The sequence below is a fragment of the Rhineura floridana genome, chromosome 9 (genome assembly GCF_030035675.1).
Source record: "Rhineura floridana isolate rRhiFlo1 chromosome 9, rRhiFlo1.hap2, whole genome shotgun sequence".
Classification (NCBI taxonomy): domain Eukaryota; kingdom Metazoa; phylum Chordata; class Lepidosauria; order Squamata; family Rhineuridae; genus Rhineura; species Rhineura floridana.
The window spans coordinates 127,768,041-127,787,148 of NC_084488.1; the positions used below are offsets into that span (position 1 = coordinate 127,768,041).

The window sequence follows — 19,108 nt, forward strand, 5'->3', positions numbered from 1 at the left end:
ATAATGAGGACATTGAACTTGTGAAGGATTATCAATACCTTGGCACAGTCGTCAACCAAAATGGAGACTATAGTCAAGAAATTAGAAGAAGGCTAGGACTGGGGAGTGCAGCTATGAGAGAACTAGAAAAGGTCCTCAAATGCAAAGATGTATCACTGAACACTAAGGATCATTCAGACCATGGTATTTCCTATCTCTATGTATGGATGTGAAAATTGGACAGTGAAAAAAGTGGTAAGAGAAAAATCAAATCAATTGAAATGTGGTGTGGGAGGAGAGCTTTCCACATACCATGGACTGCGAAAAAGACAAATCATTGGGTGTTAGAACAAATTAAACCAGAACTGTCACCAGAAGCTAAAATGATGAAACTGAGGTTTTCATACTTTGGACACATAATGAGAAGACATGATTTACTAGAAAAGACAATAATGCTGGGAAAAACAGAAGGGAGTAGAAAAAGAGGAAGGCCAAAACAAGAGATGGATTGATTCCATAAAGGAAGCCACAGACCTGAACTTACAAGATCTGAACAGGGTTGCTTACAACAGATGCTACTGGAGGTTGCTGATTCATAGGTTCACCATAAGTCATAATCGACTTGAAGGAATATAACACACACATAATGTCCTATAAACATTTACCCATTGAACTCAAATAAACATGTAAAGCACTGCACTCAAAATTTGCCAACTTCAGCCTCAAGATAAAGTCAAATAACAAAGGTTTGTTGGGTATTCATGCATTCAGAAACTTTGTGAAGAATATTAAGTATTCAAATGGGAGTGATGGCAGTGGAGGGGGGCAGAGAGAGAGAGAGATTAGTTCTGACTGTATTGCCAGAGGGACTGACCGGCAGTAGAGCCATTCCTCAGAAGGGGTGAGGAACATCATTTCCTACATACCTGTAAATCGTGCTGCTGCATGCCTGATTTCTACCAGGGGATGATGGAGGTATCCCAAGGCCTGGGATATGAAAATGTGTATGTTATCGTGGTTGTTCCTCATCTGCAGAGGAAGAAAAAAGAGGCAGGCACACATTACAAGTGAATGTTTGCTTCCTTGGCCGTTTTGGAACTATCCCTATAGACAGGTTAAACTTTAATTTAATTTAATATTTAATTTAATTTAATTTAATTTATGTCCTGCCCTTCATCCCAGAAGGATCCCAGGGCAGCAAACAAAAACACTAAAAAGCACTTTAAAACATATTAAAACAAAACATTTTTAACGACATATTAAAACAAAATATTTTTGAAAACATCTTTAAAAAACGTCTTTAAAAACATATTAAAAAGCAATTCCAGCCCAGACACAGGCTGGGATAAGGTCTCTACTTAAAAGGCTTGTTGAAAGAGGAACGTAGCATTTGCTATGCATTGGTGACTTGCTTGTTAAACTTAAGCACTACAGCAACAGTGGAAATGCCTTGAGGGCTTTTGCAGAGCGCATCTTGGGTTCTGCAGTTGCAGGGGAGCCCAGAGATAAGTAGCACTTTTAGGGAGGCTGTTAGGCCAATGGGGCAATGCACAGCATCAAATGACCTTCCACTGACCAGGCTGCTATAGAGCAATTGATGCCTGGCCACAAGGAGGGCCAAGCAGCCATTCTCTTCCCATGCACTAAATCTAATCAAAGTCGGGGCTTCTACTGCTAAGTCTCCAACCTCATACTCTGTGCCAGGGATGCTCCTCGCTTCAGTGGGAGGAACCAGCCACACATATAAATTCAGAGCACCCTAGCGAGGGAGCCTGCTCCACGAGCTAGAGGGAGCCCCAGCTGACGAAGCATCAAGGCCCCAGCTGACAAAGCGTCAAGGTGAGTTAAGCAGCAGAGCGAGTTCAACAGCAGGGCGAGGAGGCCAGCCCCCCCCACTCTGCCCGTCTGTTCCCTGACCTCAACTAAACTGCAATTTCCAACCCATTGACGTAATAAACCTTAAACAAAACTATGCAGGTAAGAAGCCAGCAGGGGTGTGGGGGCTTTCCAGTGTTTTGCACTGCCTGCAGCATGTACGACTATCTGCCTGTTGGACAGAAGTCGTGGGTGTGCTCTCCGTGCAATGAGCTCCTGGCTCTCCAGGACCAGCCAGACAGGCACAGCTTTGCAGTCTCAATGCGTGGATGAGACAATGGTGTCGGGTGGAAGGGTTTGGATTTGTTAGGCACTGGGGAACATTTTGGGACAAGCCGGGCCTGTACAAAAGGGATGGGCTCCACTTGAACCAGAATGGAACCAGACTGCTGGCACTTAAAATTAAAAAGATGGCAGAGCAGCTTTTAAACTGACTGAGGGGGGAAACCCGACAGGAGCTGAGGAAGGTCTGGTTTGGAATAAACCTCCCCCCAGGATAAAGACCAAAGAAATGATGAAGTTTTAAAAGGGGTAGGCCTAGAAGTAGGCATTGTGAGAGCAGGGGCACAGGATATCAATTCAGAAGGGCAAAATTACCACAGGCCAAACCACAAGTGCCAAAGACACTTGAAGAGAGACACTGCTTACAAGTGCCTGTATGCTAATGCTAGGAGCCTCCGAACTAAGATGGGAGAACTGGAGTGCTTGGTCTTAGAGAAGAGCATTGATATAGTGAGCATAACGGAGACCTGGTGGAATGGAGAAAACCAGTGGGATACGGTTATCCCTGGATATAAACTATATCAGAAGCACAGGGAAGGACGTATTGGTGGCGGAGTCGCTCTATACGTGAAAGAAGGCATTGAATCCAGCAAGCTCGAAACCCCAAAAGAGGTGGACTCCTCCACAGAATCGTTGTGGGTGGTGATACCATGCCCCAGGAGGGATTTAATACTGGGAACGATCTATCGTCCCCCTGATCAAAATGCTCAGGGAGACCTTGAGATGAGATATGAAATTGAGGAAGCATCCAAACTAGGAAATGTGGTAGTAATGGGTGACTTCAACTACCCAGACATAGTCTGGCCGCATATGTGTTCCAGTCATGACAAAGAAGCAAAATTTCTAGATATTCTAAATGACTGTTCCCTAGACCAGTTGGTCATGGAACCGACCAGAGGGACGGCAACCCTGGACTTAATCCTCAGTGGGGACCGGGACCTGGTGCGAGATGTAAGTGTTGTTGAACCGATTGGGAGCAGTGACCATAGTGTTATTAAATTAAACATACATGTAAATGGCCAATTGCCAAGAAAATCCAACATGGTCACATTTGACTTCAAAAGAGGAAACTGCACAAAAATGAGGGGATTGGTCAAAAGAAAGCTGAAAAACAAAGTCCAGAGGGTCACATCACTCGAAAATGCTTGGAAGTTGTTTAAAAACACTATATTAGAAGCTCAACTGGAGTGCATACTGCAGATCAGAAAAGTTACCGCCAGGGCCAAGAAGATCCCAGCATGGTTAATGAGCAAAGTCAAGGAAGCTCTTAGAGGCAAAAATGCAAGAAGACAATAAGGGATGCTAAGCACATAGAAGAACAAGCCTTGCTGAAGCAGAGCCAGCATGGCTTCTGCAAGGGAAAGTCCTGTCTCAGTAACCTATTATAATTCTTTGAGAGTGTCAACAAGCATATAGATAGAGGTGATCCAGTGCACATAGTGTACTTAGACTTTCAAAAAGCGTTTGACAAGGTACCTCACCAAAGACTTCTGAGGAAGCTTAGCAGTCATGGAATAAGAGGAGAGGTCCTCTTGTGGATAAGGAATTGGTTAAGAAGCAGAAAGCAGAGAGTAGGAATAAACGGACAGTTCTCCCAGTGGAGGGCTGTAGAAAATGGAGTCCCTCAAGGATCGGTATTGGGACCTGTACTTTTCAACTTGTTCATTAATGACCTAGAATTAGGAGTGAGCAGTGAAGTGGCCAAGTTTGCTGACGACACTAAATTGTTCAGGGTTGTTAAAACAAAAAGGGATTGCGAAGAGCTCCAAAAAGACCTCTCCAAACTGAGTGAATGGGCGGAAAAATGGCAAATGCAATTCAATATAAACAAGTGTAAAATTATGCATATTGGAGCAAAAAATCTTCATTTCACATATACGCTCATGGGGTCTGAACTGGCAGTGACCGACCAGGAGAGAGACCTCGGGGTTGTAGTGGACAGCACGATGAAAATGTCGACCCAGTGTGCGGCAGCTGTGAAAAAGGCAAATTCCATGCTAGGGATAATTAGGAAAGGTATTGAAAATAAAACAGCCGATATCATAATGCCGTTGTATAAATCTATGGTGCGGCCGCATTTGGAATACTGTGTACAGTTCTGGTCGCCTCATCTCAAAAAGGATTCTGCATTTAGGCCACAAAAACAAAATGCACGGGTACAGGATGGGAAATACCCGGCTTAGCAGTAGTGCGTGTGAGAAGAACCTTGGAATTGTAGTGGATCGCAAGTTGAACATGACCCAGCAGAGTGATGCTGCGGCAAAAAAGGCAAACACGGTTTTGGGATGCATAAACAGAGCTATTGTTTCCAGGTCGAGGGAAGTAATAGTCCCACTATATTCTGCATTAGTCAGGCCTCATCTGGAATACTGCGTTCAGTTCTAAGCGCCTCATTTTAAGAAAGATATAGACAAGTTAGAGCGGGTTCAGAAGAGGGCGACGAGGATGATAGCCGGTATGGAGAACAAGTCTTATGAGGAAAGGTTGAAGGAACTTGGCATGTTCAGTCTGGTGAAGAGAAGGCTGAGGGGCTACATGATTACACTCTTTAAGTACCTGAAGGGCTGTCACATAGAGGAGGGTACAGATTTGTTCACTGCTGCCCCAGAGGTAGGACTAGGTCTAATGGTTTTAAGTTGCAGGAGCGTAGATTCTGATTTGACATTAGAAAGAACTTCTTGACAGTAAGGGCAGTTGGGCAATGGAACCGACTGCCTAGGGAGGTTGTGGGATCCCCTTCGCTGGATGTCTTCAAACAGAGGCTGGACAGCTATCTACGGGAGATGCTCTAGCTGTGGATTTCCTGCTGTGAGCAGGGGGTTGGACTCGATGGCCTACAAGGCCCCTTCCAACTCTATGATTCTATGATTCTAAGGATATTATAGAGTTGGAAAAGGTTCAGAAGAGGGCAACCAGAATGATCAAGGGGATGGAGCTACTCCCTTACGAGGAAAGGTTAAGAACATAAGAAGAGCCTGCTGGATCAGGCCAGTGGCCCATCTAGTCCAGCATCCTGTTCTCACAGTGGCCAACCAGGTGCCTGGGGGAAGCCTGCAAGCAGGACCTGAGTGCAAGAACACTCTCCCCTCCTGAGGCTTCCAGCAACTGGTTTTCAGAAGCATGCTGCCTCTGACTAGGGTGGCAGCATTTGGGGCTTTTTAGTTTAGAGAAAAGGCGGGTCAGAGGAGACATGATAGAAGTGTATCAAATTATGCATGGCATTGAGAAAGTGGATAGAGAAAAGTTCTTCTCCCTCTCTCATAATACTAGAACTCGTGGACATTCAAAGAAGCTGAATGTTGGAAGATTCAGGACAGACAAAAGGAAGTCCTTCTTTACTCAGCGCATAGTTAAACTATGGAATTTGCTCCCACAAGATGCAGTAATGGCCACCAGCTTGGATGGCTTTAAAAGAAGATTAGACAAATTCATGGAGGACAGGGCTATCAATGGCTACTAGCCATGATGGCTGTGCTCTGCCACCCTAGGCAGAGGCAGCATGCTTCTGAAAACCAGTTGCCGGAAGCCTCAGGAGGGGAGAGTGTTCTTGCACTCGGGTCCTGCTTGCGGGCTTCCCCCAGGCACCTGGTTGGCCACTGTGAGAACAGAATGCTGGACTGGATGGGCCACTGGCCTGATCCAGCAGGCTCTTCTTATGTTCTTATGTTCTTATGTTAGATGGGCCACTGGCCTGATCCAGCAGGCTCTTCTTATGTTCTTACGCCCTTGTACTGGCCTCCAGAGCCGCAAAAGCTTTTGCTGTGCAATCAAGATGAGCACATTTTGACTTGAGTGCTTAGGTGGCCTATATGAGCAAAGGGGAAGTGCAGCTTTTGAGGCTACTTTGGTACTGGTGTGTGTCTTGCCATTTTTATTGCAGAGAATGAAAACAGAAGATTAACATAAGCCTTCTCTTCTAACAAGTACTCCCTCCAAGATCTCAAACGGTATCTAGATTAAGATATTGGTCAGCAATGCTATCAGGTATGGCTTTGTGTCACTCTGTCATTTATTTACTTGCTTTCTAAACCATCCATCAGTTATGATCCCTGGTTGACAATATAGGGCAATAGGGATGGGAGGCATGTGGCCCAAGGGCCGCGAGGCATTTTTCTCACAGTCATGCCCACCAGCCCTGCACCCAACATCCGTCCCATGCCTGCCACCTGAGGCAGCTGCCTCATTCTGCCTGATTATAGGGCCAGCACTGGAAGGCAGGAAGGAAGAAAAGGAGAGAGGGTGGCTGAGAAATGATGCTGCAGAGAGACCTATGGTGATGCCAGGAGAGGAGGATGTTATGAAGTGTGTTCCCAGCCTTGTACATACTCTCTGTTCTTTGCTGTTCCCAGGTGCTGGTGCTCCTTGCCAAGTGAGGCTCTGTTAGGCACAGGTGCTTTTCTTCAGACAGGCCTTGGGCCTCATAAGCTGAGTGGTTATGGCCACTGAAAGTTTGCTGAAATTGTTTTCCCTAGTTGTTGATTTTAACAGTTTTATTTATGCATTTTACCTGTTTTGCTTTTATTTTTTTAACGTTTTTATTCTGTGTTTCACTGACGTTTAAGAAACAGATTAATAACAAATGCCATCTGGTTTCTCCATGATAGCTGAGGGCACCTTGCTATAGACACACACACAGAGTGTCCTGTGCTGAAGATATGCTTTCAGCAGGTCAGTGGATGACATGATCTCTTTCTCCAAGACTGCCTGCATGATGGAACTTGGAGTCTCCACTATGAAGCGTTTTTTCCTCAAATACTTGTTGAGCCTCTTCAAGCCTAGGATGCATCTGGTGTCTTCGTCATTTTTTTTTTTTTTAACAAAGCACAATATGGAGCAGACCTCTCCACTGGTGTCTGAGGCTGGAACTGTTCAGTGGAGTGCAGATCATTTGCAGGTGTTCAATTGCCAAAGAAACTCTTGGGGTGGGGGGCTGCAAGAGACTTGGATGTTGGGGAGGCTATGAATATATTCCTGTGGTGATGTGCAAATTCCAAGGCATAACCCCTGAGTCATCACCTCCTACACCCACTGGCCTGATGTATGTTGAGTCTACACATGCAAAGTGTGGCAGCCCCTCCCCCTGCCATCTAATGTTGAGCATCAGGTGGACGGGTGTTGCTTTGATTCCTTGCTGAGGGTTGAGGAGGAGGAGGAGAAGAAATATCTGGAAGATGGATGAGAGACTCTGCAGTTCCACTGCAGTTTACCGCCACACAAGGATCAGGGCCTAAGGCTGGTTTTGGTGGTTCTAAACAGATACTGGGGTATGACTTGCAGGTTCTCTTCTTCGCTATTGGAATGGTTTCCCATTCTGTTCTCCGCACCCTCTCAAATTCCTCTGGAAACGGCATTGTCATGGAGTTGGGGGGAGGCTGTGGGAAGGCAGACGTAGCAGGCTGAGCCTTTGGCATGGGCTGATCTTCCCCAGGCTGGAGCACATAGCACATCTTAGTAGCTGGAAGAGCAGGGTCATGATGACCCCAGAATCCAGCAGCAACAAAGACCCACAGTTGGAGACTGCAGAGGCAACAGCTAAGGGGCCAGACCAGGCTCAGGGCTCTGACCCGGCTCAGGGCTCTGACCCGGTTGCTGGAGATTGGGCTACCACTGAGGCTGACAGACAGGAGCCCACAGAACAACCTCCCAGACTACCAGGGCTGGTAGAGCAAGCAGCAGGCACTCCTGGGCACCTTACCCTGTGGAATCAAATGACTTCCACAGTATCTCACCAGTCCAGCAGTGCAGGAGCACACCAGGCGGGAAGCCTTGGAACGTAGGAAGAGGGCCTGTCTTCAGCCCAGAGGGATGGCTCTTCCAGAAACTTAAGTTCTTAGCAAGGGTTAGTAAGCTTGAACCTCTGTATGCTTGCTTGGACATAGCACCCACTGAGTGCCCCCTGAATTCAGTGGCATTTACTCCTACATAAATGTACATAGGATTACAGCCTTGGCAACTGAGCAACTTATTCTGGACTGGGGCCAGCATTAAGGGTACTTTTAAAAAAATAGTTTTATTTGTGCATTTTCAATAATAAATACAATCTTACTCAAAAGAACCCCTAGCTCTTCCCCTCCCCCCAGGCATTCCATGTATATATCATCATAGGCGATCACGCGTGGCCTACTAAGATTGTCTTCCAAAATATATATCATGTGTATATATATCATTCACAAAGAGGTAAGATTTTTAACAAGTTATGTGTAAGTATTGTGGTCAGTTGCAGGCTTTAGTTAATGTCATGTTCATTGTCTCAGCAGGTTACTCCAGCAATTGCCATGAGTTGATGGTGGTGTCCTAGACATGTTGCCTCTAATATGTTGAATAACAATGTACCACATTTCCGCAAAGTCATCTTTGTCTGACGTGTCTTTTAGAGCCTTAAGTTGCTTAGAGAGTTTTCCCATAAGCTCAACAGTCCACATTTTTTCATACCAAGCCTCCAGTGTCAGGTTAGCAGCTGTCTTCCAATTTTGAGTTAAGACCAGTCTGGCAGCTACCATAAAAGGGTTAATAATTCTTTAAACAATATGTCCTTTAAATCTCCAGTAAACAAGTTCAGTAATGTTAGCCTGGGATCACAAGGAAACTTCTGACCTGTAATAAGTCTTACTTCATCTATTATTAAGGTCCACAATTGTTGGACCTCCTCACAGGTCCACCACATGTGGAAATAAGATGCCAGTCACTGGCAACCTCTCCAACCTAGTGGGTTTGAATTTGCATGAATGGTACTTGACTCCATATAAGTTCATAAAAAATACACGGCAGAGAAAGTGCTGGGAGTGTACAGATATGGGAATGAGATAATACAAAAACTTGAAACATTCAGGTTCAATCCTGTTACGAGATCCTTATATGTAATCTTGAGCAGCACAGGCCTAGCATGTATGTTATGTTATCTGACTTCCACTAAAATGAAGTGGAGCCCAAGGCTGGCAAAAAGGAACCTCCAAGGACATTCAGGTGCTTTCTGTGTGGTGTACCTGTGAAGCGCCACAACTCAATGGAAAGAAGTGCACATAGGTGGGCATGTGGTGGGCATGGGTTGTGTGTGTGCGGTAGTGGTAGTCACCAGGGCAGATGGCATCAAAAGGGGCTCAGAGAAGTTTGGTATATCAAGGGCTGTTAGCCCAGAAAGCTGTATGGAAACCCTAAGTTCAGGGGGTCTATGCCAGCCTCCAGAGGGCAAAGTGGCGAAGGGCCAGTCTCCATGCTCTACTTGGGGGGCTTCACAGAAGCATCTCTATTTTGGTCTTGGTGGGAAAATGGGTGCTGGACAATGATGGGCTCCATTTGGTCTGGTCCAGCTGTTGCAGCATTCTTGGGGCATTTCTATATATGACTATTATAATGATAATTTACATTTTTTTATAATCAAAAATTTGTTATTTGTTGGACATTAAGAATTTTATAATTGACACATTAATGCCAGTCATTTTGTACTCTTTAAAAACTAGTCTATAGACCAAAAAACCCACTAACCAAGTACTTCCACACATTCACCACACAGTTCCGGATATCATCCCACGCCATGCTGCGGAACATCAGCTTCAGGTGAGGCCATCCGAGAAAGACCCCACAATGCAAAAGGGTCAGTTTGCACCTCTGCAACCAAATGGGAAGCCAGACAAGGTCACACAATGAGACACATGAAGGAGCGGCTACTGTGTGTGATCCAAAGAGAAGCTTCAGGCGATGGAGGTCCTAATCCTAGTTCTCCCCAGCAACAAGTCTCTCCTGTATGACAGCCTCCCTCCCTCCCTGTAGCCTGCCCAGATTCAGGCTGCTTGATCAGGAGAGATGCTAGGAACCTATACCAGTTGTTGGTAGCCACAGGAAGGGAGCGGGCTCCTTGCACTCAGGTCCTGCTTGTGGGCAACTGGTTGGCCGCTGTGAGAACAGGATGCTGGACTAGAGGGGCCCCCTTGGGCCTGATCCAGTTGCAGGTGCTTCTGATGTTCTTAATTCCCCTGGGTTCCAGGCAGCACCCTTTCTGAATACTACTAAGAGACACCAAGGCTGCACCCAGGACCCTCTGCCTGCCAAGTGTGTGACCACTGAGCTATGGTCATTTCCCTAAATATAAGGGATATTCCACTATTTATTACTCTGGAAAAATAGGAACATTTTTTCAGGAATCCACCTTGCACTGAGTCAGACCATCAAGCTCAGTATTGTCTACACTGACTGGCAGCCGCTCGCCAGGGCTTCAGGCAGGGAGTCTTTCCTTGTCCTGCCTGGAGATGCTGCTGGGGACTGAACCCAGGGCCTTCTGCATGCAAAGTACGTGCTTTGGCCCTCCCTCTGTGCTGGGCAGGTGGGTTCGAGGAAGGTGCTCGGCTCCTCCCCCCAAGGGTGCAGCTAGACTTGCCATGGCCACAGTGCTATCCCGGTCTTTCAGATGAAGCAGCAGAGGAAGCAGGCTGTATACAACTTCCTTCTTTAGGAGGGCCTTGTCAGCTTCTTTGGCTCTCATCACCAGCTGCCCAAACAGGGAGACGGCAGTCGCACGGACACTGGCTCTCTCCTGATGGCGACAGAGAGAACAAGAGGCATTGAGCTGCAGTGCCCTGGAGCATTGCTATATGACACCCCGAGAGAGAGAAAGGACACTCCTGAGGCCACTTTGCTCTGACATTGTCATACTGGCTAGGAAGCTACAATCCTGCCCAGAGCTAGATGTACTGAAGGCCACTGAGACCAAGGGGCCAAATTAAAATTATTACTGATTAGACTTGTTACACAGTGGTCTTCAAGTGCCTTACAGCATATTTAAAAGCATAAGCACAAGTAAAAATATGTCAACATATTCACCCCAAAACACATGCAGTACATTAAAACACACGCACACACAGAAGAAGAAGGAGAAAGCATTTGATAGCACACTAATAGGAAAACATCATCACTGTAGTCCATCAAATGTCTGGGCAAAAGGTGATTTTTTTAACTGGTGCTGAAAATATGCCAGTGAAGGCACTGGGTGGACTTCAATGGGGAGACCAACTTAAAATGCCCTCTTCCTTGTCATCACCCTCTGAGCCTCTCTCAAAGAAGTGACCCAGAGAAAGTCCTCAGATGAAACCTGAGGGTCTGGGTAGGTTCATATTGGGAGAGGCGTTCCAGAAGATATTGGGGTCTTGAGCTGGAAGAGCTTTATAGGTCAAAACCCGCACTTTGAACTGGTCTTGGAAGTGTACACCCAGGTCTGTGCTGGACTGGATTTCCAACATCCACAATGTGGAACAGTGAAAAAAGATTGCAATAAGGACACATGAATTCAGGTTTTAGACAGCCCTCCTGGATTGGCTGAGAGTGAAAAATAGAGCATGGAAACTATCCCTTTACTCCATGCCTTCCAGTGGCGTCATATCAATTTTCACTATTATGGGTGAGAAAGTGAACAACCCCCAACACACTCACATACCCCCTGCCCAGGTTGCTCCCAAAGTACAGAATAATGGTTCTTCCCTATCTCCTGGTAGCATCTTAACAATAATGTGTGGAAGCCCATATTTACACAGGCGATGGGGTAAAAGTGTGTTCTACCATGTTAAATTGAAATTACCCTACCATGCCCTTCTGATGGTTGGCATAAGCACAAATTGCAATGGAAAATAACATTCCTTGCACCATTCGACTCAGAAAAACTTGCTTAACAAGCAAGGTAATTTCAGAAAATCCAGGGAGAATTCAGTGGTTAAAGTAAAAACATCAGTCTGAGACAACCACTTTCTTTCCCAAGCACAACGGTTGATTTTTACTTAATTAAAAAAAATTAACATAGGACCCTGTGACTATGCGCCACATGTGCAGATTGATCTGCTCCACCCTTCACTTTCCCCCTCCTGGTGATCTAAAAGCACAGACAAATGGCTACTGGATTGCAAATGTCTGAGTTTCTGTTTCTGTTGAGTGTTTGTGAGTTGAACAGTATAGTTTTTGTAAGGTTGCCTTGTGAGTTGCGCTTTGTCAGCTCTTCACTGAGACAGCAGTGTCGGTGGGGGTGCAGGCAGGGCTGGAGATTCCTTGGTAATTGCCAGGCCATAAGTCCTCAGCCGGCAGCTTGGCTATAAATCTGCCAGGCTAGCAAGGAGGAAGCAAGATAAGGGCAGAGGCCGTTCAAAGCTTACGTGCCAAGCCAGAAATCCAGAAGAGACGTCAGTGAAGGTCCGGGTCTAGTTTGCCGAGATATCAGTCCAAGTCAAGGTTCAGGGGATAGGAAGACACACAGTGGTCACGCCTGACGTTGTAGTTAGCAACAAGCTGAAGCCAAGGTTTGACTTTTAAGGAGCAGGTTTGTCAGCAGGTGTGAGCCATCAGCGTTTTGGCCTTAAGTGGACAGGCCTGCCCCTCTTCTGCCTGACCTTCTGCTGTCTACGTTCTGCAGGTGAGGGGGGAGTATCCTGTTCACTGACTGCGTCTGGCTGAAGGGCTTCAGCTGTGTCTGGGGTGCTCTGCAGCTGAGGGGGAGAAGGAGCTGGGTTCTCAGGAGTTTCCTCCGTTTCTCCTTCTGGGTCTGCTGCTTCTGGGTCTGCTGCTGTTACTCCTGAGTCATCCTCGTCTGATGAGTCCTCTGACGGGGCCATGACACGCTTATGCAAACCCCTAGAAGAGTGGGGGTGGGGATTGGTGTTTCAAATTGACTGAAGAAGATGGAGGAGCTGGCTGTAGTTTGTCACCCTATAGCACAATGGGGAGGAGAGCCTGGCTGGGAGTCCAGAGTCCGTGAGTTCAAATCCCTGCATGTGTCTCCTGGGTGTCAAAGGCCAGCTAAAGATCACCCCACAGTGAGTGGCTCAGGGGTTACGTGCCCTGCCACTTGTGCAGCCCAAGGAGCCCAGTTGCCCCCCAGCTGGCAGTTGCGGACAAAGAAGGGGCTGGCTTGTGCAGCTGTGGCAAGCTGAGCAGGCCCTAGCCAGCCAGGGAGGACTAGCCTCAGAGGGAGGCAATGGCAATCTCTGAAGGAGCTCCTCCTCCCACATTGCCCTGCCCAGGTGGGCAATGTCACTGCCACCCTTTGTCATTCAAGGGGTGGTGGCACAGGAGAGGGCCTTCTCTGTGGTGGCCCCCAGGTGGTAGAATATCCCTGTTTGGTGCCCCTGGGGCCATCATCCCTGTGTGCCTGGTTTTCCATGCTTGGCCAAAGCGTACCTCTTTCCCCAGGAGGCTGTTGGCTCAGCCTGCTGCGGTTTTTGTATTTTTCAATTTTAATATTTTAATAGTACATTGTACTTATTTTGCTATATTTTTGTAACTAGTCCTTGGGACCATTTGGTGTAAGGGTACCTGTTTAAACTCGTGCCTGGCAAGGGCGTGAGCAAAAGGGCTCCCGTCCCACGGCTCTCAGGAGGGGGTGACAGCCTGAGCACAAGATTCTGGCCCATAAGGCCTGACAGGAGTGTGCCAGCTTACTGGTGGGGAAGAAAAGTATAGTCGCTGGATGGTTTCAGCATGATGCACCTTCAAATCCCCATCCAGGGACATACAAAACTTTGTGCTACTGCCAATCACTTTGTGCATTATCCTCGAGGATGGTGCTACCCCTGTTGTTATGCGTGTTGTGTGCGGGTGGAATGATTGTGGGTCTCCCTGGTGAGAGGAGGGAGCTCCAGGGATGGGGAGTGTGTAGTGTTGCCCCACCTTTGGGTGAGAGCATACGTTTGGGTGGTAGCAGCAGAAGTGGGAGTGATGCTGCGCCCTGTACACACACATTCGTGTGGCTGGTGGGTGGGGTGGCTTTATCTTCCTGGTATATTTGTGTTTTAACCTGTTGGTAGTGATTATGATTTATTATGTTAGTTATTTTAAGTTTTATTAATATGTAAGATTTTTTAAAAAAATGTTTTGTATTGTCTTAAATGTGTAATTTGGTTCTTATGATGTTTATTGTTAATGTTAAGATGTTAATGTTTAAGATGGCTTCTTTTAAACATTTTGTATTGTTTTAAATGTGCAATTTGGTTTGATTTCCCCCCCAACACTGTAAACCACTTTTTGCAAGTATGACGTGGTATACAGTACAAATAAAATAAATAAATAATAATAATAATACCCCCCCCGAATACCGCTTACCATGAAAACCCTATTCACAGGGTAGCCATAAGTCGGGATTGACTTAAAGGCAGCCCATTTCCATTTTTCATAAAGTCAATTGAAAGGCTCAACAAGCTGACACTTTTAAATACCTCATGCAAAGTAACACTATAATAACAATGTTTAATGCAAGCCACATTTAGTAAAGGTTGAAAAGGGATGTGTTTAAATTGATTGACTGTGGGGTGGTGGGGTAAATCCTTCTTCAGGCTTCTAGCGAAGGGAGAAAGCACTTCAGTGGTCTAAAGCACTGGATTAAAGGTCCAGTCTCTTCAGAAACGTGGGTTTGAATCCAAGTGCTTCCAGTTCATGTTTTTCCCTATTCTTAATTAATTTAATTGAATTTCTTCTTATTTTTGCAGAGGGGAAGATATTAGTCCATTTATTTATGGGATTTTTTTAAAAATAACACCTTCTTATTGGGAAGAAGAGAGGAAAGGGAACCCCCTCAATGTGCCTACGATGGGCTGCTATCTGTGTTTCATTGTCAGTTTAAAACCTCAAAAATATCTCAACCAAAATAACACTAGAGGAATTAGTTTATTTTGTTGTTGTTATGTGCCTTCAAAGAATTGCACTGGCTGCCCATTTGCTACCAGGCCAAGTTCAAGGTTCTAGTCTTGGTGTACAAAGCCCTATACAGCTTGGGACCAGGAATCCTGAAAGACTCTCTTACCCCTTATATGCCCAGTTGATCACTGCGCTCTGCAGGTGGGGCCTCCTGCAGATACCATCATATCAGGAGGTCCGTTCTGCACAACATAGGACATGGACCTTTAGTGTACTGGCACCAACCCTGTGGAATTCTCTCCCCTTAAATATTAGACAGGCACCATCTCTGTTATATTTTCAGTGCGTATTGAAGATCTTCCTCTTTCAACACGCCTTTTAAGTTGAGACCTTATCCCAGTCTGCGTCTGTGATAGAACTGCTTTTAAATATGTTTTTAAACTTTTTTAAAAGTTAACCTTTTGTTAAGATGTCTTGAAAGCTTTTTTAAAAAATGATTTTAAAGATGTTTTGTTTTAATGTATTTTAACATCTGTTTTATTGTGTTTTAAAGTGTTTTTAGTGCTTTTGTTTGCTGTCCTTGGCTCCTGCTGGGAGGAAGGGTGGGATATGCTACCGGTTCCACGCGCAGGACCAGCCAGCCAGGCACAGCTTTGCAGTCTCAATGCGTGGATGAGACGATGGTGTCGGGTGGAAGGGTTTGGATTTGTTAGGCACTGGGGAACATTTTGGGACAAGCCGGGCCTGTACAAAAGGGATGGGCTCCACTTGAACCAGAATGGAACCAGACTGCTGGCACTTAAAATTAAAAAGTGGCAGAGCAGCTTTTAAACTGACTGAGGGGGAAAACCGGACAGGAGCTGAGGAAGGTCCGGTTCGGAATAAACCTCCCCCCGGGATAAAGACCAAAGAAATGATGAAGTTTTAAAAGGGGTAGGCCTAGAAGTAGGCATTGTGAGAGCAGGGGCACAGGATATCAATTCAGAAGGGCAAAATTACCACAGGCCAAACCACAAGTGCCAAAGACACTTGAAGAGACACTGCTTACCAGTGCCTGTATGCTAATGCTAGGAGCCTCCGAACTAAGATGGGAGAACTGGAGTGCTTGGTCTTAGAGAAGAGCATTGATATAGTGAGCATAACGGAGACCTGGTGGAATGGAGAAAACCAGTGGGATACGGTTGTCCCTGGATATAAACTATATTGGAAGGACAGGGAAGGACGTATTGGTGGCGGAGTCACTCTCTACGTGAAAGAAGGCATTGAATCCAGCAAGCTCGAAACCCCAAAAGAGGCAGACTCCTCCACAGAATCGTTGTAGGTGGTGATACCATGCCCCAGGAGGGATTTAATACTGGGAACGATGTATCGTCCCCCTGATCAAAATGCTCAGGGAGACCTTGAGATGAGATATGAAGAGGAATCTTGGACTGGCTTAAATGTTCTCCAAGGTATAGGAGAACCGATCAGATTTTCCACAAGACTTCGTTGAGCTGTCGGCGGCTGGAATTGATCAGGAAATCCCTGAGATAAGAAGGCATGCCGATCGGCTGAAGACGGAGTCAGGATTTCCACGCAAGCTGTACTGGAAAAAAGCGAAGCGTTTTTTTTTTCCTCTTCTTAAAAAAAACGTTCTTAACCAGCGAGCCTACTTCTGTCTAAATCTTATCATTTGGCTTAAATTACTACAATAAAAGGGATTTGTTTACGAATCAGCAACTGAGAAACCTGGGTGAGTCATACTTTTTCTCTTTTAAATATAATTAAGGAAGAAAGAAAATGTAAACAACTTATATACTTTTTTTACGACAAAAAGCTGGCCTGAATTTGGAGTTTTAAAGTTTAAAAACGGATGAGAGGTAATTATTATATTTTGGACTATTTTTCTCTTTGGACTATTTCTTTTTGGACGAATCTGCTGCTCGTATATGTTACTAATTGTTTGGTGTTGGCAACCAGAATTGTTTTGCATTCTTGGATGTAGATAAGAACTGTGCTGTGCTGGCTGGACTTCAATAACAGGCCTGGAATATTAACTTTTTTGTTGGTGGAGGAAAAAAAAAAAGAAATAGACTGCCTCTAGGTTTTGGAACAGTGATTAATATCAGAAATTAAAGGCTTTTCTTGAAAATGACAACTAAAAAAGCAACTAAGACCCAGGAGCGAAGAAGAAGTTCTACTGATCCACAGGAAGGGGTTATACCCCCAGATATGTTTCAAAAAATGATGGAAGGGATTAATGATATAAAACAGGAAATGAAAACTGAATTGACAGATATAAAAGACTATATTAAAACACAAGTGGATGAGATTAAAGGGACAATTGGGCAAATAAAGGAGGATGCAAAAAACACTAAAGAAAAGGTACAAATCTTGGAGAATAGAACAGATATATTAAATCTGGAATTAGAAAAAAACTTGGACTATATGGCTGTGACTGAAATGAAAAATAAAGAACATTGTTTGAGATTCCGTGCAATTCCTGAGGAAACAGGTGAAGACATCAGAGATAAAATTGTTAATGCTCTAGTAAAATTTCTGGATTTGAATGAAGATCGGATGGAATTTGAAATAGATAAAGTGTATAGAATTAATTCCAGATATGCAACAATGAATAAAATTCCAAGAGATGTGCTTGTTCATTTTATAAAGAAGACGACCAGAGATATGGTATTACAGCAACACTTTAAAAATACCTTTAAAATTGATGGTAAGGAAATACTGGTGATGAAAGAAATTCCTATTAGACTTTTACGTAAGAGAAAAGAATATGCTTTCCTTACAGAGAAACTTAAGCAACGCAAAATTCAATTTAGATGGGATGTTCCAGAAGGAGTGATCTTTACATTCAGACAACAGAAATATAGATTGAATACTGTTCAAAAAGCAAGGGACTTCTTGAGAAAAGCTTCAAAAGATATGGATGAAGATAAACTCAAAGATATGGATATAATTCCTGGGGAACAAAGTCAACAAAGATATGCAGAGGAAGGAAAGGAAGATGATGGATTAAAAGGAGCATCAGGCACATTTTAAAATACACGCTTAAAGATGGATTACAAATATCTAACTTGGAATATAAATGGAGCTAATACGGCGCAGAAGAGAAAGAAAGTGTTTCACTATTTGAAAAAATTAAAATTGGATATAATTTGTTTACAAGAAACTCATATTAAGAAGAAAGATTCCAAATATTTGATTTGTAAAAATTTGGGTGAAGAATTTATTTCGGCTGGACCAAAAAAAAAAAATGGAGTTGTTCTTTACATTAACCCACAATTGCTTCCTAAATTGGTATTACTGGATGATAGTGGTAGATTTGTGGGGGTTGAAATTACTCTACAGGGTACAAACATTTTGATAGTGGGTATCTATGCCCCCAATGAAGATAAAACAAGGTTTTACACAGGACTTATGGAAAAATTGTCAGAGTTTTCATATGACCATTGGTGCGTTATGGGTGATTGGAATGGGGTAATCTCACCAAAAATTGATAGGCTTTCTGAAAAAAATATCAAAGAGACACAGGGTAAATTACCGAAGATTTGCTTTGAACTGATGGAACATTTAGAATTGGTGGATACCTGGAGATATATAAATGATAATGCAAAGGAATTTACTTATTTTTCAGAAAGACACAAAACATTCTCGAGGATTGATATGATCTGGATGTCTAAAATTTTAGCGAAGGACACTTTTAAAATGGATATATTACCAAAAACTTTTTCGGATCATAACCCTGTGATATTAACTTTAAAAAAGAAAAATCTTGGATTTAGATGGAGACTAAATGAATCTTTATTACAGAATGACAAAGTAGTACAAGAATGTTAGAAGAAATTAAAAGAGTTTTTTGAACATAATTTACATAAAGGAACAAGTGAAAATATCGTTTGGGATACAAGTAAGGCATTTATGAGGGGATATCTTATTAAATGTAACTCTGAATTAAAAAAAAAGAAACAACAGAAAATGCAATTAATTTTGGAAGAAATAAAACAAAAAGAGGAAGAATTGAAAAAGAATCCAACTAAAGTTTCTACTGTAAATCAAATCAAAATGTTACAGAAGCAAGTATCAATGCTGACAGTTAGAGAAATTGAAAGAAAACTAAATTTTGCTAAACAAAGGACTTTTGAATTTGCAAATAAACCTGGGAAATGGTTAGCATATAAATTAAGAAAAGAACGTCAAAAAAATATCATTTTAAAGATACAAGAAGGAGATGAGACGTTGACAGATAATGTAAAAATTAAAAAGATTTTTCATCAATATTATTCAACATTGTACAAATGTCAGGAAATTCCATCTGAAAAAATAGAAGAGTATATATCTAAACAGAATTTGCCTAAAATTACAGACTTTCAGA

At 43.9% G+C, this 19,108-nt stretch overlaps 1 protein-coding gene across 1 annotated transcript in view; it reads right to left on the reverse strand.

The window, feature by feature from the left end:
• The window catches only part of LOC133363705 (maestro heat-like repeat family member 5), a 116,613-nt gene that overhangs the window by 14,476 nt on the left and 83,029 nt on the right, over nucleotides 1-19,108 (reverse strand). The window contains exons 27-29 of the mRNA XM_061582974.1: nucleotides 10,508-10,663; nucleotides 9,619-9,741; nucleotides 906-1,008 (exon numbers count right to left, since the gene is read on the reverse strand). Of these exons, the coding sequence (XP_061438958.1) occupies nucleotides 906-1,008; nucleotides 9,619-9,741; nucleotides 10,508-10,663 (382 nt within the window). The remainder of the gene's footprint in view (nucleotides 1-905; nucleotides 1,009-9,618; nucleotides 9,742-10,507; nucleotides 10,664-19,108) is intronic.